Source organism: Parasteatoda tepidariorum, chromosome 5 (assembly GCF_043381705.1).
Source record: "Parasteatoda tepidariorum isolate YZ-2023 chromosome 5, CAS_Ptep_4.0, whole genome shotgun sequence".
Taxonomy (NCBI): Eukaryota; Metazoa; Arthropoda; class Arachnida; order Araneae; family Theridiidae; genus Parasteatoda; species Parasteatoda tepidariorum.
The window spans coordinates 84,759,613-84,782,979 of record NC_092208.1 but is presented as its reverse complement, the minus strand read 5'-3'; the positions used below and the strand labels follow the sequence as shown (position 1 = coordinate 84,782,979).

At 31.5% G+C, this 23,367-nt stretch overlaps 2 protein-coding genes across 5 annotated transcripts in view; one reads left to right on the top strand and one right to left on the bottom strand.

Moving 5' to 3' along the window:
* Positions 1 to 286, bottom strand: part of LOC107449211 (BBSome complex member BBS7) — a 32,480-nt gene extending 32,194 nt beyond the window's left edge. Inside the window, exon 1 of one of the 4 annotated variants that reach the window (XM_043046180.2) lies at positions 119 to 286. The gene's annotated coding sequence lies outside the window, so the exon portion shown is untranslated. Of the gene's footprint in view, positions 1 to 71 lie in introns of all 4 variants that reach the window. The other 3 variants (XM_043046177.2, XM_071180707.1, XM_043046178.2) reach the window with 3 other exon arrangements.
* Positions 276 to 13,954, top strand: LOC107449216 (protein AF-9). Its single transcript, XM_016064689.3, has 4 exons — positions 276 to 767; positions 2,275 to 2,464; positions 6,994 to 7,214; positions 12,262 to 13,954. Exons 1-4 carry the CDS (start codon positions 612 to 614, stop codon positions 12,853 to 12,855), a joined length of 1,161 nt encoding a protein of 386 aa, XP_015920175.2. The 5' UTR covers positions 276 to 611; the 3' UTR covers positions 12,856 to 13,954.
* The last annotated feature ends 9,413 nt before the right edge of the window (positions 13,955 to 23,367 follow it).

Genomic DNA, 23,367 nt, shown 5'->3' with positions numbered 1-23,367 from the left:
TTCCCCCAAAAAAAGTCCATCTTACAATACTTCATAGTTATTAACAACATAACAAACATAATACTACCTACTAGCATTAATAAACAAAAACGACTAAAGCATTAAACTTAAACATTACCGGAGATTTTTTTTCAATTTTTAATAAAATACAAATTGAATAAAAGTGACTTCACAATGAAATAGCTTTAATCAGATTTGTAACAACAAATTTCAAAATCATTCTGAAGAATTAATTCAAAGAGAGTGTTGTTATGTTGTCTTTTTTATTCTGTGGCATTCTGGGGAGAAATAGATCTATTGTTTGAAAGAGTTGTCATAGTAACTGATAACAACGTTGCCATTAGAAAGAACAATTTTTTCATTTAGAGAACTTGAATGTCTAAAACAAGCTACAAGCTAGAACTGTCTGACTTTTTAATAAAAAAGATCACGCTGTTTATCAATTTTAAATTTTGGTTCGCGTCGAGTTTTGTAAACAGTGCTTTTACAACTTTTATCCCTCTTTCTTTCATTCAATTCACTTGCCCATGAATTCTGTCTAAAAAGTAAAGAAAGGTTATAGATAAAATAAATTATTAACCTGTTGTTTTTTTAATTTTATTAGTTGCATAATGAGTGGGGAGACTGATGATGTTAGTGATCAAAGTGAAAATGTTTTTATTGATTTCACTCCTGTGTGCAGGTATGCTACTGCGTGTTATAGGAAAAATCCAGAACATTTTATGAAATTTCGCCATCCTCATTTGCCAGGAGATTCCGAAAATGTAGTAAGTTAAATTCTTTTGAAACCTCTTTTTCAGCAAAGATTTTCTTTAAGTATCTCTTCCTCCTGCAAAATAGCAACTCCAAGCATGAATATTTTAAGTTTTAAATTACGCCTGATTATAATTTTATAGAATCTTCGAGTTCCCTCAAAATTATAAAGTGCAAAAATATAGCTTTTGGAGAGTTCGTACTAGCTTGTCTATGAAAGAGAATGCTAAGACGGAGGCAATTTGCGCATTAAATGAAGGTGTTCGTTATTCCAGAGTCGTCCAATGTTATCTAAAGGTAGAGCTGTAGTGGTCAACAATTAACTAGAAAATGTTTACAATCGGTTTTATCTTTATTTATTTATTTTTTCATTTAAGAGAAAAATTTGAGAGTTTTTCTTTAATTGAATATTATGCTCTCTAAACAAATATTGATCTTGAGATCATGTTGCATGAACAGAGTTTTGCAGAATATAAGACTTTTCTTTTGCACAAGAACATCAAAAATATTTTGATAATATGTAATAATTATTCTACAGTTCTGCTGTTCTTAAAGATTGAAACTAATAATTAATAAATTCGTATTTATCTCTATCAGATAGTGTTCATAAACATTTTATGATATTTATAAATTACTAATTCGTTTTAATAATAGCTTTATTATTTTTTTTTATTAAATTTTAAAAAATGTTTCCTATTATCTGAGGCTTGAATTGCAGCTTTTGAATAAGTGGGAAACACTTTTTCTCACATGAAATTTTTTAATACTTTGTCAGCAAAAAGCACTGCAGTAATTCCCCCATTGAAGTTATTTGAGTGCATCTTATTCCTACTGGACTTTTTAGTTTAAAGAACTGTCAATTCCCTCCAGCACCAGCATTTCTTGCTGTGGGATCAGCTGACCCATCAAAATAGACATGGAACCACTCAGGAAGCAGCGATAAAAGTTCTTCAACTTACCGAAACAAGAAAGCAAGCTAGGTTTGTTTTAAAGTTGGAATATAATGGTTTGAACTCAATTTTTAGATTGCAACTTGATTGTCAAGCTCAAAATTCAATTTGGCAATGTTACTCATCCACAGGATAAAAGAAGTCACCATTTTACTATGAATTATGTGAGGTCTTATGCCTACAAATATTCCTCCAAACAAGCTGAATAATTTTAAATTATGCTATACTTTTTGAAATACTTTATATAATTGATGATATTGTGCCTGATGAATCCAACATTCACAAAAACTACATTGATGACTCTTATTATGATACACCAAACGGAAATAGAAATAACTTTAAGAAGCAATTGTTTTGATTTCTTTTATATTTTATTCATTTTAATATTATTGTTATTTCTTATTTTAAAAGAATTTTTTTAGAATATCCAAATCTCTGATCTGACTATAATTATTACATTTTCTTTTCTTTTACGTGCTAGATGCCTTCATTGGAAATTACCACATTTGGCAATATTTTGTAAGTTTTTATGAAAGAAAAATTTCCTAATTTGTTCGATCTTTGTTTTTAGGCTGTAAAAGAAATTGTAGATATGAAAATTGAGATTGGTCATGATGCTACATTAAAGACCACAACAAATTCTCAAGGGCATACTCATGATTGGACTGCATTTGTTCGTTGTACGAATCAAAGTGCAACTGGAATTTTTCTTGAAAAAGTAGAATTCATCTTTCCACAAATTTTAGCTCGTGCTCCTTTGGGTAAGTTGCATATTAACATAAATTAAAATAGATCAAGATGAGGGCATTTTGTATATTACTAAAGAATTTAAAGTGGGAAATAACTCAATACAACAACATAACTTGTTTCAACATTCTGTAGAAATATTTTGTTCTATTAGTCCATTGGTGCATAAGTTTCTACAACGTCCTGGTAGCCGATCGCCCATTCTGTCTTAGAAATTGTAGCTGACACCCAATATTTTAGTAAAATTTAACCTTTTCTTAAAATTCTGAAAATTGAATATGTTTAAAAAAGAGAAAAATTTTCTAAACATGTGATTTGATCAGAAAATCCTTTTTATCAGCTTTTTCTATCAACTCAAAGAATTCATCACTTGTACTAAATTTCATTTTTTAAATGTCTTATACAATTTATCCCACGATGATTAATTTTAATCTTAATTTTTTATAAATAATATGAATTATTAATTATCTTTATTTGCTTCATTAAAAGCAAAATGTTTTTATGCTGTTTTCTTTTTCATAACATGTTGGTTCCAAAGAATTTACTCTGCTTCCTAGAAGTTTTAAACTGCATTCATTGTTGGAAACATATTTCTTACCTTAGCTTCTAACCTTTTTATATTGGTTGTAGCTTCTAGAAGTTTGAAATTGGATCATGGAACATATTTTCTACCATAGCCCCTACATGTTTTATATATGTTGACTCTGAAAAATTGCTTCTGGTTCCTAAAAATTTTGAACAGCAATGTTGAACCTATTTCCTACCTTAGCTTATACCTGTTTCACAATATGTTGGCTTCAAAGAATCGGTTCTGGTTCCTTGAAGTTATGAACTCCAATGAAGAATATATCTCCTACTAAATCTCAAGCTATCTTAACTCTCAAAACCATAAAGATTAGTATTTTTTCTGTAAGGAATAAATTTTTTTCCAGCCCTATTTTGTTTTACCTTAAAATGTTACATTACGAGGTCTTGTGATGTTTTAACCCTATAAGTTTTAGTATAAACTTATTTAACCTGAAGGGTGCTGCTTTTATCATTGTTGCATTTTTGACACTATTGTGCACACTGTGGGCATTTTTCATTTTGGCCACCCTAATATTAATTTGAAATTATTTCATTCATTTTTAAGAATGACTTGAAAAATCAATTATACCCTACTCGACCTCCCAACCTCAATTCCTGACCCATCTGATGGGGCAACTTCAAAATTTTAAGTCAGTACCTCAATTTTTAATGCAGATCTAGATTCTCCAGAGAGAAAAGAAACTCTAATTTGACTAACAGGTTTTTCAATTTAGGATTACGGGTGGTGGTGTATTTACAAAAAGAAAAATGGGGTATAAATTGTTTAAAATAGAGATACCTTGAAAATGCATATTGAGTAATATATATATGTATACAGGTATAGGACAAAATAATAGGAACACCTGTGAAGTAAACGGTGAACACGCATCGCAAGGGTATGCGACCTAGTGGGGATGAAAGGAAAGGTATCAGTCTAGCATTTGCAGTGTGAGAGTTGCATGAGAAAAATTTGTTCCTAGCAAAGTGAGATCATGTCCGACCTCTCTGACCCTAAAAGAGGCACGGTAATCGGAGCTCCCCTCGCTGGAGCGTCCGTGTCGAGAACAGTGAACCTTGTGAGTGTTTCAAGGACTCTGTCAGCATACACAAAGTTGGGTAAGGTGTCTTTTGCGAATCACAACAGTGGCAGGAAGTCGAAGTTGTCAGACCGTGATAGATGGGTGTTAAAGAGGATAGTCTCTCAAAAATGCAAGACTACATAGCCGTTGATAATGTCTGATGTGAATACCCACTTTCAGAACCCCATATCCACGAAAACTATTTAACGGGAGTTGCATGCTGCTAACATTCATGGCAGAGTAGCTATTCCAAAACCGTTAGTTTCAGCGGGGAATGCTTTGAAGAGACTGCAGTGATGCCAAGACCACCTAAAATGGACACAACTGCAATGGGAACTAGTCATCTGGTCTGATGAATCCTCTTATACACTTTTCCAGACCACCGGATGTGTGTTCATGTGGCAAACGCCCAGCACAAGCATTTCATGTTGCCTGCCTGGTTCCAACCGTAAAACATGGAGGTGGTTCTGTGATGGTGTTGAGCGCTATATCTGGCCCGTGGATTGGGGCCTCTTGTCGTCTTGAGGGGGTGGTCAAAAGTGACCATTACCAAAGTATTCTCGCAGTTCATCTTCACCCTATGCTTCTAACTCTCTTTCCGGGAGAGCGTCCTGCATTCCAAGATGACAACGCCCCTGTTCACACGTTTCACTGTGTTCAAGCATGGTTAAATTAGCATAATGATGAAGTGGGACATTTAACGTGGTGTCCTCAGTCTCCTGATCTCAATATCATTGAGCCTTTGTGGGGTTTTTTAGAGAAAAAGTCTGTGCTAGAATTCCTCCTCCACGCACACTCTCTGAACTCGAGACTGCCCTGCAAGAGGAATGACTGCAAATTCCAATNTATGAAAGTTTATGATAAAATTTAAGAGGTAAAAAAAAATGCTTTCAATTCAAGTAAAAATAAATGAAAACTTTGAATTTGAATAGCTAGTTTCGCATTTGGATAATTCATACTACAAATATAATAAAAAGTAGTGAAAAATTCAAAGACTATAATGCCGGTGATAACATCCGAGATGAATACCCACCTTTAGAACCCTGTATCCATGAAAACTATTCATGCTGCTAACATTCATGGCAGAGTAGCTATTCCAAAACCGTTTGTTTCAGCGGGGAAGGCTTTGAATAGACTGCAGTCATGCCAAGACCACCTAAAATGGACACAACTGCAATGGGAACTAGTCATCTGGTCTGATGAATCCTCTTTTACACTTTTCCAGATCACCAGACGTGTGTTCATGTGGCGAACGCCCAACACAAGCATTTCATGTTGCCTGCCTGGTTCCAACCGTGAAACATGGAGGTGGTTCTGTGATGGTGTTGAGCACTATATCTGGCCCGGGGATTGGGGCCTCTTGTTGTCTTCCGGGGGTGGTCAGAAGTGACCATTACCAAAGTATTCTCGCAGATCATCTTCACCCTATGCGTCATACTCTCTTTCCGGGAGAATGTCCTGCGTTCCAAGATGACAACGCCCCTGTTCACACATTTCACTGTGTTCAAGCATGGTTAAATGAGCATAATGGTGAAGTGGGACATTTAACGTGGTGTCCTCAGTCTCCTGATCTCAATATCATTGAGCCTTTGTGGGGTTTTTTAGAGAAAAAAGTCTGTGCTAGGTTTCCTCCTCCACGCACACTCTCTGACTGCCCTGCAAGAGGAATGGCTGCAAATTCCGATTAACTTTTTTTCAAGACCTTTATTTGTCAATCTCGCGTCGAATGCAAGCTGTCATTCAGGTCAAAGGTGGCCAGCGTACAAGTAGACAGCTTTGCGTTCATCTACTGGTCATTGTCATATCTCTATCGTTGAGGGTTAATATGATCTCTTTATTCGAATTTTTAATCTTCTAAAATTTTTGAACAGTTTAGTTTTTTGCTGAATTTATAATTTGAATGTTGATTATTAATAAATAATAAATGTAGTATTATTAAATACTAGTGGGCTGTGCCCGCCTTATATGGTTTACTTCACAAACCAAGCTCGCTTCCCTCGCTACTAACTTAGGTACATTGCAAATGAACAAAATTCTAAGAATTCAAAACAATCATTCAAATCCATATAACAACTTTTCTTTTTAAAAAATTTACATCTTTTTAGTAAATACTAAGTCATTAAAATAAATTTGAATTCAAATAAATTACACGTAATTCGTTAAACCTATTAGAAATGTGCTATAGTATAAAATCTTAAGATAAAATTTCTAAAACTGATATCTCTTTAAAAAGGTTAATATTTTGGCTATAATTAAGTCTATTAAAATGACAGCACGTTGTCTATGCATTCTTACACCACTATGTCTTTCATAGCTATCATCTATGCTCTCTTCCAATCTTCGAGCACGCTTCTTTTGATTATACTTCAAAAGCATAGCAGCACGATTGAGACTCATTTTTCATTGAACAACTAATAACAATAATAAAACAAATAAATTTGTGGTATAAATAAAAAATCATGAAATAAATTCGTAATATATAAATTCGTGAAAGTATCGACAAAGACTACTTACTTCTGCCTGACTTACATTTGGTGAGTATGCTCTCTCTGGTTATTTCGGTTTCCGTTTTTAAAAGCGCTATATGTTGAGCCACCTCAGCTAGTTTTGGCATGTGACATTTTTAGCCGCAATCATTGGTCGATTTTCTAGCTTTGCCATTCGGGGAGTTTTTTTTGTCGCCGTAAGAGAAATATATATATAGATATATTGAAAGATACAAGGATAACTATTAAGGCCTCGAAATGTGTTTGGTGCCATTATAAATGTATTCTGAAAACTTTTCACTCAAATATTTAAAAAGATTTTATAGAATGCATGTTTCTCGTGTTAGTTAAATATTTTCATACTTATTAGGCACCCTATATATGTATATTTATATATTCCTTTTTTTTCAGTTGCGAATCAGCCTCCTTTTAGTGTTACTGACTCTGGGTCAAGATCCTTTGTAATGAATATTGATATTCATTTTAAGAGTTTTCCCGACCCCAAGAAGATACAAATAGATTATGATCTGTATTTAAAAGACAATGCTTCTTTCTCAAATGTGCATCAAGTGAAATTAACAATTCAAAACCCATCTCCTGCTTTTCGGCAGAGACTGCTGTTAGCTGGTGGTGTAAGTGTATTAGATTTCATTTGTGCCTATTATTATCAAATTTGTTATAATCTTAAGACAAGTTACAGCATTAAATTAGACAATTTTAAAAACATTTTCAGAAATGAATATTTAGATTTAAATACCCTAAAACGCATGATAGACATTAAAGCATTTAGCTTTCAAACTGAAAGAACTATTAAAATGTTTTCTTTTTTTTCTAAAATACCATCTTAGTGCCCTTGCAGAGTGCATTATCCCTCCATAGCAAAGTAACGTTTAAAGCAATCTTAGAAAAAGACTTGCCCATGTGTGTAATTGAAAGAGATCAGATATAATTAAAGAATTTTAAAAAGGCATAAAAATAAATAGGTATGAAGAAAGGTATAAAGAAATACAAATAAATGTATTCTTTAAACCGGCAGACAGATTATTTAAAGTACATCCGTCTGTAGACCAATATCTTCTTCTTCTTGGGCACTACAGCGTATGACAGGCCAAGGCCATCCGAATAAGTTTTTGCCATCTTGATCTATTCTGTGCCATGGCCTTACAGTTAGTTATTCCTATTATCTTTAGGTCTTTCTTAACAGCGTCCAGCCACCTAGTCAGTGGACAACCCCTTTTTCTTGTACATTCTGGTTTAAAAAAAGTTACTTTTTTTTGTGGGGTTTTGGTCATCAGATCTATAAGTAGATCAATATATGAACAACAAATTCTATCATCAACATTAAAGTAGATATATCATTATTTGCATATTTAGTTTAAAGGGCACAATATTTACACAAACTTTATCAATATCAGCAAATATACAAGTTTATTTTAATAACGTTCATAATTTTTCAACATGAAAGCCATTGACATTAACATTAGAGCACATTTTTGCATATTTTGCCATCGTAACACCAAGATCTACTGCTTAGCAAAGCTTGGAGTTTGATAGCATAAGTTGACCACTATGCAAACTAACCAACTAGGGGTTGACGCTTAGACTTAGAGGTTGGGCAACTCTAACAAGCAGGGCACATCGAACAGAGGTCTATTGTACCCAAACCCTAAATCATGATTAGCATGAAAGCCCTGTAGCTGAAATAAAATTCAGCAGACAACTTACAGGAACATATTGCAGTTCCCAGGCATTGACGCAATGCTGCCCTAAATGCTCAAATCTTTGCGCAGAATAGACCTCACGATCACAGAGTATGTGTCGTGATGTCTCTTCTTCAAGATGATAACCCCTGTGGCAGAATTTTTTCGGGCTTTCTGCCACAAACTTCCCTAGCATTAATAATACATTTTTCTTTAAGATACTTTTAATTATAACAATTACTGAATTAAAGTAACAGAAACGTTGTGTTTACAGAAGATAGTATAGAATAATAACGTATAGAAAATTTTAATTGTAAAAGTAATATTTCTTTTAATTCTAATATTATTGGCACTTTCTCTCATTTTGTAGCCTAATTACTTCCCCTTTCTAATTTTGTAAATCATTACAAAATTTAAAATTCATAAATAAATTAAGCGACGGTAAATTAAAACTTGTACATAAATTAAAATTCGTGTAGTAATTCCAAGATGAAGATAGACGACAAAATCACGCGAATGGGAGTAAAATGTTTCTGAAAAANGATACAATTTTATAAACAAAATTATCGTGTTTTAATTTTTTGTTAATATCTTTGAAATCTGTACACATTATAAAAAAAAGGAACGATTTTGAATGAGAAGCAAGTTCAGGCATTGGTGAGCAGAGACTTAGAGGTTGGGCAGCTCGGACGAGCAAGGCACATCGACCAGAGGTCTATTGTACCCAAACCCTAAATCATGATTAGCATGAACGCCCTACAGCTGAAATAAAATTCAGCAGACACCTTACAGGAACAACTTGCAGTTCCCAGGCATTGACGCAATGCTGCCCTAAATGCTCAAATCTTTGAGCAGAATAGACCTCACAATCACAGAGTATGTGTCGTGATGTCTCTTCTTTAAGGTGATAACCCCTGTGGCAAAATTTTTTCAGGCTTTCTGCAACAAACTTCCCTAGCATTAATAATAAATTTTTCTTTAAGATACTTTTAATTATAACAATTACTAAATTAAAGTAACAGAAACGTTGTGTTTACAGAAGATAGTATAGAATAAAAACGTATAGAAAATTTTAATTGTAAAAGTAATATTTTTTTAATTCTAATATTATTGGCACTTTCTCTCATTTTGTAGCCTAATTACTTCCCCTTTCTAATTTTGTAAATCATTACAAAATTTAAAATTCGTATATAAATTAAGCGACAGTAAATTAAAACTTGTACATAAATTAAAAATAGTAAAATTCGTGTAGTAATTCCAAGATAAAGATAGACGACAAAATCACGTGAATGGAACTCAAATCTCTCTGCAAAAACTCTGTAACGTTCTGCGACAATGTCGCCGTGACGCCGCAATTCTGCCACGGGGATGACAACCCCGACAAAGAGAATTGGATTCTATTCCCATTATGTATAGGTGTCTTCTGAGGATGCAGTGTCCATTAAGAAGACCAATGATTTTCCTTAAACTGTTTCTATTAAGCTTTAAAAGCTCTTTTTGACGTACACTGGAACAGTCACGATTTACCTCCTTAGCTTGTCTCTGACCGTCAGCAGGGCACCATTGCTCATGGGCAAGGGGTTGACGCTTAGTTGCCACTGATCTTCAGCTATGCAAACATATCCTAACAAACCACCTTTTTTTGGAAGAACATGGTTATTTAGAAGCTAAAAAATTTTAATAGGATTAAAGTATGAAAATAAAATTATTTTATTATTTATTTTGAATCAGTAGTAATACTTGGTAGGGGATGAGATCCCAGCATCATTTGCATGCAAGAGTTCTGTAATTTGATTCAAATTTATTATATGTGTGCACAAGATAGGTTGCAACAAACCTTTTATAATTTCTTACCTTAAATTATTTCTTCAATGTAACCATATTTGAATTAATTTTTTACATGTAAAATGTGAAGGCTTTTTGTATTGATAATGTGACTCTTTTATAACTTAGTTTACATTTTGTTTTCTATCTTTATTATCCAAGTTTTATTTCATTTTGGAGAGGGACTCCAGAATGTTAAATTCATGGCTGCCAGGTCTACTGGATTTACCAATACACTACTGAATTATGCCAATTTTTCCTGGTCTACTGGTTTAATAAAGATTCTCCTAGGCTTTGTGAATTTCAGATAGTTTCTTAAAATTATCCCTACTGAAATGCAATTTATTGCTTGCTTGAATATTTAAATAAGTATTACTATTACATAATGAAGTGAGCTTCATTTGTAGTAAACAGTTTCAAGCTTTTTTGTTCTAAAATTTTCAGTTAATATTAAGTCAGAATTTCTTTTTTTAAATTAATTAAAAAATGAATTACTTCTTAATTAATTAATTCAATGAATTGCTTCTCAACTACTATTTAAAATTATGAGTTAACATAATGAAAAACATTTCAAATTCAAGCTTATTTTATGTTAATAACAAATGGAAAATATTGCAGACTCTTTATAGTTATTAGTGTAATAAAGTTTTTGTATTTTGATGACAATAATCTCTAAAATTCCCTATATATAAAATATTTATTATATTGTGCAACTGCTATCAGGAAATTTATATTTATCCTTTTCATTTCCTGATTCCACTTATGTGAACCTTTGTTTCATAGCTTCTAAAAACATGCTAAAAGAATTTATAGTTGTTACTTTCACTGAAGCATTTAAAATTTTCTGGGGGGAAATGAAGCTAAATCCACGTGCTCGGACGCATAGGTAATTTTAAATGTTACATAATTTAGTTATCTTCAGTGGGTCGATAAATGAGTACCAAGCATGCTTGGGAGCTAAGCACTGGGGGTTTTGCATTCGGCTGACCACCTGACCCGAACATCTACTCCTGCACCCTAGACCCCAAGGTCAAGAAAACTGAGGTGGGCACAGTAGGCCTTGGCCCTCTATGGGCTGTCACGCCACTGAGTTTAGTAATTTAGTTATTTTTTAAAGAAAAATCTTTTTACTTGGTAGTTTTGTGATCTGTATGAATATTTTAAATTTATATTTCCTTCATATATAAAAATGATATTGTCCTGAGCAGGCCAGTCACGTATGTGTACTTAAATACGTATAGCAAAATTTGTGACATTGTAGTAGTCAAGTGAAATCTCATAGTATTGTGAGTATTTAATTTTATTTCTATTTAGTAATATTTTTATGTGCATTTTAATTACATGAAAAAATATAATTGTTTTACTTAATTAATTGTTTCATTAATGCATTCATTTAATAACTTTGACTTTTTGCGTTTTTTCCCATAATTTTGAAATTTTACCTCCAAGTATTGTTTTTTTATAATTAATGTTAGATTATTTTCATTAATTTTTTATTTTTCATGGTTTGCTTAGTTAAAATAGTTTTAAAATTGAGATTTAATACAGTATTGCATTATACTTAAATAAAACCTTGTATTCTTTTAAAATTTATTTCTTTTTTCTGTATAATTATTAAATCTATTCATCATTATATTTAAATAGATGACAATATAACGATATGCATGTTTGCACCTACTTTAGGTACAATTTGACATTTGAAATATTTATTATTTCTTACTTAGTTAAGACATGAGTTCCACGTATGTGTACCTAAAAATTTTAGCCCCTGACAGTATATTATCTATTTTTTTAATGTTATTATGACTTATGGCAGTAAAATAGAAATTCAGAACTGTAAAAAAAATAATTTTTTTTTTTTTTTTGCTATATTACTTTATACTTCAGTAGTGAAGACGTTATGTAAAATCAACTGGATTTTTTCCTATCCTATTTGCAGCTATGTAAATGTTTTCATTATCTATTACAGGGTGGTGATAGCAATGCTATCAAGTATTACTTTATTCACTACCTGTTATTAGTATTTATCTTTCATATCAGTCTTTTAGAAAACTGTTACGAAAGAATAAAAAGATTTTTTTGATGCTATTATTTGTAAAAACTCCCGCTGAATACAGGATATATTTAAGATGCTAATATTACTTATTTATTGCAGGTTATGGTTCAGGTTCCTGACAGCAGCATGTGGGATAATGTTAGACAGTCTTTACCGTCGACCAGTTTAACCAATAAGAGAAAAGTAGGAGATCAAACAACTGGTCAGTCGACAAACGATGAATGTGATGCTTTTGGTCATCTTTGTACCACAAAGTTACGAAAATTAGAATCCCTGTCTCCACCCCAAAAAACCCTTGCCGAAAAGCTGATATCTGAAGTTCTGTTTCATGCTGAGCAGAAGTCTCTTACAAATGAAAGCTGTGTTCATCTGACCAGTTCATCTTCAATAACTCCTACAGTTAATAATCACTCTTCACCATTGCGAACAGTTAAAATTGAGCCATTGGAAGCTACAGCTTCAAGTGTGTCTACTAATTATGACTTTTCTTCGTTGCCAGGCGATAGTCCTCGTCAGGCTATTAAATCAGAACCGAACTCTCCATCGTCGTCACAGATATCGGCTGTTAAATTAGAAGCTAATTCTCCCTCTTCTTCTACAGATATTGAGGAATGTGTTATATTGAAAACTATTAAATCTGAAAAGCCTGAAAATGAACCTTTAATTGTGGAAATTAAGGAAGAGATGATTTGAAATTGATTTTTATTAACTGTGTTAGCCTGAGCATCGCAAAATATCACATCATTCATTTTAATTTTTTATTTTGTACATAGTATGTTCCTAATATACATTTATTTGATTACTAATTTATATATACAATAGAAGATCTGTAATTAGCCTTAAATTAAAAATAATTATAAATAAAAGTAGGTGTAAACAATGAAAATTGCAGTTAGGATCTAAGCAAGAAGTATTAACTTTCTTTTGACATTATTTGTATAGTTATTTGCTGAGAGATTGAAGCTAAGCAAACCAATTTTTTTTTATTTATTTATTTATCAGTTCTAATGCTAATTAGTAAAATACTTAAATTTTCAAATCGTTTTTATAAATGCAGTATTTGCACTTGATAGGAAATTAATAATAATTAGGTAATAATAAGTGTTATTGAATATAATTAATAATTAGAAGTGTTATTTAAATTGTTTTCAAATCATTTTAAAAGGTTTTTTAAAATTGTTCTTTTAAATGGGTTTTAAATTGTTTTCATAGGTGACAGGCCTAAAGCAAATGATAGAAATTCAATAACAATTTAGACGTTTTAGTATCGGATTCGTTATTTTTATAAAAAAAAATAATATTTTTATGGGTGACAAACTATGTGCAAATTATAGAAAATTAGTAATAATCATGTCTTTTAAAATTGTAGTTTGACACAATTTTCTCATTTTAATCGAATTGTTTAGAACAAATTCAGCATAAATCATTGTAAGAGGCGGACTTATTTTAACATTAGTTATAATTATTTTCACTTGCAGTGTTTGCAGTTTAACTCAACAGGAAATGGCCAGACTATTAGCTTAACTTCAATTGTTTCGTTTCAGCCTATTTATGTTTTTTTTAAATAATATTACTTCTTACATTTTGTGATGTTTTGTCTCGGTCTGTAAATAATAAATCCTTAGCTGTAAATGCATTCACTCTCTAGACTCTTTATACAACTCTATGTGTTTCCTAGTAAATATACTGGATAATTATTTTTCAACTGAGGCAAAATCCTTGTATGAAATGATTAATAATCTTATTCTAAGATAAAGTATATATTGTTAAAATAAATTGTTATTGAAGTTGCTTTTAGCAGTGTATTATTTTACCTGATTTTTTAGAGTAAAAAAGTTTTTGAAAACTTAAATACAGTGAACTTTCAAGGGACCGAAATTTCGGTTAACTATAACCAGGAGTTCACTATATCCGTTACGCAGGCTATTTAACTAATGGTTCCCAAACTCCTCCCTTTTATTACACATTATTCAAATAAATGACTGAAAAATATTATGTAGTAGCAAAAATTTGTTATTTTTTTATTACTCGTCTTTCGTACAAAGAAAAATTAGTAATCTTTATCTGATGAGCAGTCCTCAACATCAGATATGGAAACACTTCCCCACTCTCAGATAATTTTTCCTGGATTTCTGTTATTCCGCTTTTTAAACCTGTCTAACCTGCCATTCGAGCACATAAAAGTAGTCTCATAAAATTGCTTAGCAAATTCATCGACATTTGTTCAGATACTGGAAGATTGCGGCTTTTTCGAATGCTAACCACTTCAGTAATGCTTCTTCAACATCCTTGTGATCTGCTTTTCTCAAATTTTTTCTGCCATCTAAATCTTTTTCATGAGCAGAAATTATTAATTGCCTATTTTTCCATATGTTACAAACTGCAGATTTGGATAGTTTTTCTTCCCTGCAAATATCAGCTGGATTGCATCCATTTTCAATTTTTCTGATTATGTCCATTTTATCATCAATGGAGAATGTTTACTGCTCTCCATAGTTAAATTTGAGACACTTGCTTGCAGGCTTTTTTTTTTTAAACTAAACTGAGAGCAAAAAGGAATTGAAATGAGGGCCTTATCAACACATAATATAGTCCAACCCTTTGAAGGAATAATGAATAATTACTCATTCCTTCTGACAGAAAATGCATATTGATCCCACTGACACCTTACAGGTGCATCATCTGCCTGAGTTGGAAACATCTGCTTGGTTTGTTTAGGGATGGGGAAGTGAGATAAAAGAAGCAGACAAGAAAAAATGCTTATCGCTACATTCCCCTCTATAGATGGTTTTAAAAATCGGTATATGTATTTATTTTGAAGTATAAATTTCAAAATTATTACAAAAAAAATCAATTGAAGACAGAAAAAAGTTCATTATATCCAACTTCCTCACTTTTTTTGGTTCACTATATCCACAAAAAATAACATTATACGTGTATAGCAAGGCACGGTACCGAACTTTTCGTTCACTATAGTAGGGTTTGACTGTATTTGCATCCACTCTCTAGACTCTATTTACAACTCTATGTGTTTCCTAGTAAATATACTGGATAATTATTTTTCAACTGAGGTAAAATCCTTGTATGAAATGCTTAATAATCTTATTCTAGGATAAGGTATATATTGTTAAAATATATTTTTATTGAAGTTGCTTTTATCAGTGTATTATTTTACCTGATTTTTTAGAGTAAAAAAGCTCTCTAAAACTTAAATATTTGCATCCACTTTCTAGACTCTATTTACAACTCTATGTGTTTACTAGTAAATAACTGAATAATTATTTTTCAACTGAGGCAGAATCCTTAATAATCTTATTCTAAGATGAGATATATGTTGTTAAAAAAATTGTTATTGAAGTTGCTTTTATCAGTGTATTATTTTACCTGATTTTTTAGAGTAAAAAAGTTCTCTAAAACTTAAATATTTGCATCCACTCTCTAGACTCTATTCACAACTCTATGTGTTTACTAGTAAATAACTGAATAATTATTTTTCATCTGAGGCAGAATCCTTAATAATCTTATTCTAAGATGAGATATATGTTGTTAAAAAAATTGTTATTGAAGTTGCTTTATCAGTGTATTATTTTACCTGATTTTTTACAGTAAAAAAGTAACTAAAAGATTTGAATAGTCCGTATGCATTTCGATTGGTTGGTTTACTTGTGTAGGCCAACTGACCATCTTTAATTTTAAGTCCTGTTATTATTATCTTAATTATGCAGAAAGCTAAGCAGATTTAGCAACAAAAAAAAGTCCCATTCATTTTATTTTCATTGTAAGTTATACATTTCAAAGAGTAAGTTTTTGAAAAATATATATTAAATCTACTACAGATACTGGTTAATTTATTTTACTTAATTCTTTAACTATCCAAGTTACACCAAACACTTTGATTGAAACAGAAGTTATCCAGATTCAACTAGCTATTCAAAAGATGTGTGTTATATCAAAGGTATTAAGAATGAAATATTTATATTTTGAAGAAAATTTTTATTCCTTTTCCTGAACTGTCTTTTATGTGCAGGTGTTGCTGGCTCGGTGTGAACAAACAAAAAATTGAATGAGTGTGTTAATTGTGTAAAATTAACCACCCAAAGCACGTAATTAAACAATGATTTATTATTAACTAAAACAAAGATATATCTGATCTATGGGCTGAGAAAATTGATTAAATCTAGGTTTCATTCTAAAAAAGACAAAGTTTTTAATTTACGAAACTCTTGTCAGAATGGTCCTGAGATATGCGTCGGAAGCTTGGACAATGACAAAACTGGAGGAAAATTGTATGGCAATATTTGAGAATAAGAATTTGTGGAGTATACTTAGTGGTGTAAATGGAAACCATAACTGGAGAATGAGATTTAACTTTGAACTGTACAAGATTTATAAACAACGTGAAATTATTAAAAATGAATTGGATGGATTGATTTGAAGGAGTGATGACAATGCAATGAAAAAGATATTGCTCTTTAGAGCCACGGAAGCAAGAAATCGGGAAAGGTCGAGGTTGAGATGGGCTGATTTGGTAGTCTGATTTTCCTGCGATTAATGAAAAGAATTGGAGATCATAGTTAAATCGGAAGTCGTTATAAAGAAATCTTCAAAGCAAGGCATCGGACTCTCTGGCCAACTGTGATGATGATGAAAACAATGATACAACCTATAAATAAGTACTGATTATTTTTTGTTATTCACTCGCAGATGTGTTTGGTTCCAATCTTGGCGGGAAAGTAACAAGGTTAACGCTAGACCACGCCAAGAGAGATGCCTATTTTGTGAAAAATGTTTAACATTTTATTTTTGGAAAAACTTTTACATGGGTGCATACTCACTCAAGAAAATTAAGAGACTATAGAATTTTTAAGTAGATTCAAATGTATTCAAAATGTTTGTGTGAGGTTCTTATTTAGATCTATTAGATTATACGATCTCTGAAAGATTTCTACAACCTCCTGTTGCAGTCAAAGGGCACTAAAGGCGATACTATATCAATCATTTATTTTTAGAGTTGAAAGTTAAATTAGGAAGAAAAAAAGTTATTTTAGAAAAAACAAGCATCTCTAATAAACCTCTTAACTTAACCTTAAACAAAAAACATAACTGCTTATTTATTTTAAATAGCTTTATCATTCATAATTGTAAATTTGTTTTTTCACCAATTATTATCAGTTGGGATCATTTTTATAGACGCTAAATTTTATTAATCGATCCGGTTTTCATGACGCCAACAGAAATGGCATTTCCGCACCAAGAAAATGACACTGACTAAAATTAAAATCGTTTGCGAAAAATCATGCACCTTCGATAACAATTTTGAAGTCAATGAAGATAACCTCTAAAAACGACCAACCTCCATCAGAGACCATTTTACTGTGGAACGGAGAGTGGTTGCTCCCAAGAGGTTTCGCTGTGTTATAGAGATGAACTGAAAGATTTTTCTAACGTTGATATTAATTAAGCCTTATTGCTAATTGCATTTTATAAAGAAAGAACTTTGTTTTACAATTTGGCTTCCATTTATCAAAATTTAAATTAATTGAGGGAAATTCTCCTTAATGTCCTGTGTAAAATGATTAAATAAAGGTGATCGAAGGACTTTTACTGTTAAAGTATTTTAAATATGAAAATTTATGATATAATGCATCTGATCTTTCTATTATTTGGTAAATTCTCCCTATTTTATGAAATTCTATCTTCTTAATTTCTGATTTTGGCAGGTGTGAAGTTTTCAAAAAGCGAGGAATTCTACTTATTATTTTATACCAATATTTCTAAGTTGTGTAACAGTTGACAAAAGAAAATATGAATTATTACAGAATACTTGTATTTTTTTTTTTTTTTTTTCGTGAAGACACTGCTCATTAAAAAGAGATTTTAAAATTTAATCCTTGGAAAATCACCCTGTATCTTTTTTTAAACAAGGCTTGAAATCGTAGTTCTAAAGACAGTAGTCAGACTAAAAATTTTATCTAATAAGTTATTCAGCTTTCATCACGATTTATGTATGTTAGTTGACAACAGGATAGAAATATAGCATTTTAAAAATGTTCAAATTATCTTGGAATAATAAATGATATGTTGGTAACATAGGTAAATGATATGTAAAATTTTGCTTGCCCTTTTTGACATTAATGAAAAATCTAAAAAAAATTCAACTGGATAGAAATATAGCATTTTAAAAATGTTCAAATTATCTTGGAATAATAAATGATATGTTGGTAACATAGGTATTTTATTTAAATTTTGCTATATGTAAATTTTGCTTGCCCTTTTTGACATTAATGAAAAATCTAAAAAAAATTAGTATGAAGACGGGGTTTTATGTGACAGAAATGAGAAAAGAATGTAGAGATTTAATCTAAGCACATTTATTGCAATATTAATAAAATTGAATTATTTTAAAGTTACAATGTTCCTAAAACCATGGATGATGTTTTCTACTCTAGGGAACGCTGCAAGCTCGGTGCCGCCTAAATTTCCGAGTTACTGTTTCCGTTGTATTTTAAAGCCATTTGGCATCATTGTGTTTTGAGATTCTTGGAAACAATGTATTTGATTACTTATTACTTGTGTTTACAATGCTAAAAGTGTTAATTCTAACGTAAGATGGTGCACAGCTTGCAACACGAACAAACAGTAATAAACAAATGGAAAGATGCCAAATCAAGACTGCCAAAAAAGCGAGTTATTCAAAATCTAGCAACCATGTCACCTTTTTTAACAATATATCTCTAAATAACTAAAACAAATTTTCACTTCAAACTCACCCGAATTACATAATAGCATAAATATCTTATGAAATACGGCAGATTTGAGCTCAGAAATCATCTAATTTATTTCTTTTATTGAAAACAAAATTATCCGTTTGAAAATATCGCCTCGCAGAATAACATGTTGTAAGCAGCTGCAAACTTAGATCGAGATTGTTATTGTTTACATTTCTACTGAAAACACCATCCATTGGTTTCTTGGGTGAGGAAGATTTTTTTTTTTTATATATATATAACCGTCCTTGGAACAGCTGACGCAATTTTGGGTTTATGACTAATATTCAACTCCGCAGAATCGTAATTTTGAACCCAATCCAGAAATCAAAGGAAATCCTGGAACAAGTATTGAGAGAAATTTACCTTCGTGGAGGGCGTTTTGTTGGAATTAATCCGCGTTTGCGTTACATGGAGTGGAAAACCTCCCACGGTTAGCCTGACGTCAAGGAGACTCTAACCTCTGATCCATCTACAGCTGAAGATATTTTACGTCAGCACTGTGGTCAGTGCTAGCCATCCCTGGGATTCGAACCCGGTCCACCTCATTGGAAGGCGAACGCTCTATCCCAGTGATTCTCAACCTTTTTTTTGTGGCGGCACACTTTTAACGATTTCGAAATTTGACGGCACACAATGAAAAAAATTAGTTTAAAAGTTGTTTACTTACCTATAATACACTGTGTTAAATAGTTTGTGATAATAGTTTTGAATGTGAAATAAAATAATATGTACTACAAAAGCACATTTATTAAGGGATTAATTATTTCTTTCGACTAATTTTTTATTAGTNGAAGTTCTAAAAATGCTTGTACTTGACCAATTAGCTTTTTGTCAAATTTCTTCAAAGGCATTTTTGTGATTTTATGAAATAGTATTGCAATTGAAAGTCTAATAGCAGAGCTTTAGATCAGTATGCTATATATGTAAAAAGGTTTTAAAACTTTAGTGGTAGATAACCACAAAAGTGATCCCTATACTTTTTTGTTACCCTGTATATAAGTTTAATTTAATTTGACCTCAGACGTTTTCAATGAATTCAGAAGACTCACAAATCAAAACACTATTGCAGTAATAAATTGACTAATACTCTATTATTTTTTCTCTAAATTACGTTAGAATCACGCTACTTGCTTGTAAATTTTCTAATTAAACTGTTTATATAGAATCCGTCAGAAATATTTAGCCTCATAACAAAAGAAAATTCACAAAATTATATACAAATTCGTAACAATAACTTTCCGATGTCTTTTAAAAATTATAATATCTTGTTCTTGTAGTAACTTGTTGTTTATTTTTTCTTCGATACGTATCCTCCTAACAGGTTTTACATATTACAGATTTACAAATTCTCCTTTAATTTTGTTAGGTCATTACATTTTATTCGAAAAATATCGATTATTCATAATAATTATTTATGATTTGTTTTGACTCCTCTGTACGGAATATTATTTGTGAATTTGTAATAATTTAATATTATTTGTGCATATGTTATCTATTTACATTAATGTATACTTTGAAAAAAATAATTTTTAATTTTGAATAATTCTATTATAATGGGATTTTTTATTCGTGTTAATTTTGAAGTTGCTAATTTAATAATTAATAACCTCAGAAATAATATGAATAAATCTTATTCAAAACAGAAGTCATATGATATTATAGATTTAATAAAAATATTCAGAGATTGTGAGAAATCTTGTGGGTTTAAATTGCTATGCAAAATATTTGCCAAAAAAAAAATTCTCTTTTGAAATCAGCTTAGTTTTGCTAGCTAAGATTTGATTTTGATCCCTTTGTATTAAATGTTACTTAATAATGTATAAAGTAAAAATAAATATTTATATTTGTTTCATGAATTTTGGTTTTGAATTTGCAATTTATCTTCCAGACTATCTACCGTTTGAATGTTTCTGTAACTGCAGAATTTAGTCAGAACTTTATTTAAAACAAAAGAAGAGCAATCTAATTGTTATAATCTAATCGTGATTATTTAGTATCATTTAAGCAAAAGCTGCTCAGTACAATTTCGTGTGATGTTAACAGTTTCTGTTTCATTTTGTAGTCATTCATACATTGTTTGATGCTCAACTACGTTTGTAAATATAATGGGTGATTCAAGGTTTCGTGATTTCCCCACTCTCCGCACTTTTCCGCATTCCGTTACCATGGTTTCGGAAAATCAGGCTTTTTCTGCCTTACGTCAGTACGTTTCAATGAGAAGTAGGAATATACTAGGATGGAAAAGATACCACGTTTTGTTGAAACCATGGTATCGGAGAGGGTAAAACATAGATAGTTGGCAAATCACGAAACCATTTTACTCTCTGAGAGTATAATTACTGTTCCATTTTTTTAAAAAAAAATTCTCAAATTTAGTTCACAAAACAAAATTATTCGTCATTGAAAAGCTGGACAGTAATTCAACCAGCGAGAGTTGTTTATTTTAAGAATAATTTGAACATGTGCTATTATCAAAAATCTTGTAGCTGAAAAATTCATAGTTTTATACTCTGTAAATACAATAGCTGCTTCAAAGTTTTGCGATTTCCACACTTTCGGTTTACATGATTTCAGAAAATCTTACTTTTTTCTCCTACAGTAGTATATTTCAACTCTTCACTGCATTGCCGTGAAGAAGAAAAACAAAATTTGTCGTAACCATGGTAAAATTAAACAGATAAAACTTTAAATCCATCAATTGATATAGAATGAGTTTCGAATGATTTTAGATGTGAGAATGATTTTTAATGAGGGTTATTTAGGGAATCATTCCCTGATTTATTTTTATAAAGCTATATGCTTCGTCGTATATGGTAAGTCTGACTATAGTCAGTTTTGGTATCTCAGTCTTTCATGTTTACATCAATGAATTTATTTTCATGTGGTAATATACTCTTATTTAATTTAAACTTAGCTTCCAACATATTACATATCATTTACCTATGTTACCAACATATCATTTATTATTCCAAGATAATTTGACCATTTTTAAAATGCTATATTTCTATCCTGTTGTCAACTAATGATACGTAACTTGATGAAAGCTTAAATAACTTATTAGCTAATACGGCATACACGAGGTTACTGGATTGTTTTAAAACACGTTCTTTTATTCATTTTTATGAAATTTATTTCACGTCCCCCCCCCCATTTTTCTTCCTTTTTTGTTCTGTCATGCAGATCCTAATTTACGGCGTTGCTTTATTTACGTCCCACTAGAGCTGCACAGTGGGCTATTGGCGAGAGTCTAGGAAACATTCCTGAGAATGATTCGAAGACATACCATTACAATTTTGATCTTCAGAGGGATATTCCCCTCCCCTCCGCATTCCTAGCCTGCGACCAGCTCGAATTCGAGCACTTTAGCGTAGAACAGTCTACCGGGGACCGATACTGTTCGCTCTCGGTCTCTTCGCAAACTTATCTGAGGAGTCACCCACCCTCTCACTGACCGCTGCCAGTAATGCTTGACTTCAGAGATCTACTAAAAATCGTTTTTTTTACGACTAGCCCACCGTGGCACTTAAAGTAATAAAAAAATCTCATTGAGCACATAGGTAGGTATTTTATTTACGTCGCACTGAAGCTGCACAATGGACTATTGACGACTGTTTGGGAGACATCCCTGAGGATGTTCTAAGGCGTCTCTGCTGAGGGGATGGCTCCTCCTCTTTGGTAGCCCAACGACCTGCACGCGTAGTCGAGCACTTTAGGGTGGAACAGTTTAACGAAGAACACACACACACTTGAGTTCCTTGAATAAATAAAATGAAATGAAATAAGCACGTTATAGTCATTTTGGATAAACTGATTTTTAATTTTGAATGAACTAACCAGTTACTGATCATCACAAGTTGACAATAGTTAGATAAATTATTGTATGCAAAAAATTAAGTACCAGAAAAGGTACTTTGAAATAATTTAGATTCTAAAGCAGGATTTTAATGCCTATTTAGATTTGTCCTTTTGAGTGCAGGATTTGAATGCCTATTAGATTTGTCCTTGCTGAGAATTTAAGAAGAAAACTCAAGTAAAGGTAAGTGCAAAATTTTTAAACTCTTTGATATCTATGTTGTTGATATCTGCCATTTTTAATTTAGACGACTTGCAACAACAACAACATAAAATCAATTATACCTTGGAAGATCTTGGGTCCATTGTCAGAGTTTATCGAAAATTCTTGGGTTCAGTGTTAGAGTTCATTGAAAGATCTTAAGTTCATTATGAGATAAACCTAAATAATTTCTTGTTTTGCCATTCTAATTATGCTGAAGTTATAATTTTCTAGAATTATTTTTTCCAGCATCTAATGTAAATTATGGCAATTTTGGCTTAAATTGAAAACAATCTGCTTTTCGTTTATCAATGCCCCTTGCATTAGATGTGTACTTTTCTATTACCTTACAGTTGCTACTTACAATTTTTTCAATTTTTT

Bases quoted from the DNA above. Each gene is read 5' to 3' on its own strand.
- LOC107449216 (XM_016064689.3), top strand. From the start codon at position 612: ATGAGTGGGGAGACTGATGATGTTAGTGATCAAAGTGAAAATGTTTTT. The intron at 768-2,274 runs GTAAGTTAAATT...CTTTGTTTTTAG, and splicing joins CAGGAGATTCCGAAAATGTA to GCTGTAAAAGAAATTGTAGA. The intron at 7,215-12,261 runs GTAAGTGTATTA...TATTTATTGCAG, and splicing joins GACTGCTGTTAGCTGGTGGT to GTTATGGTTCAGGTTCCTGA.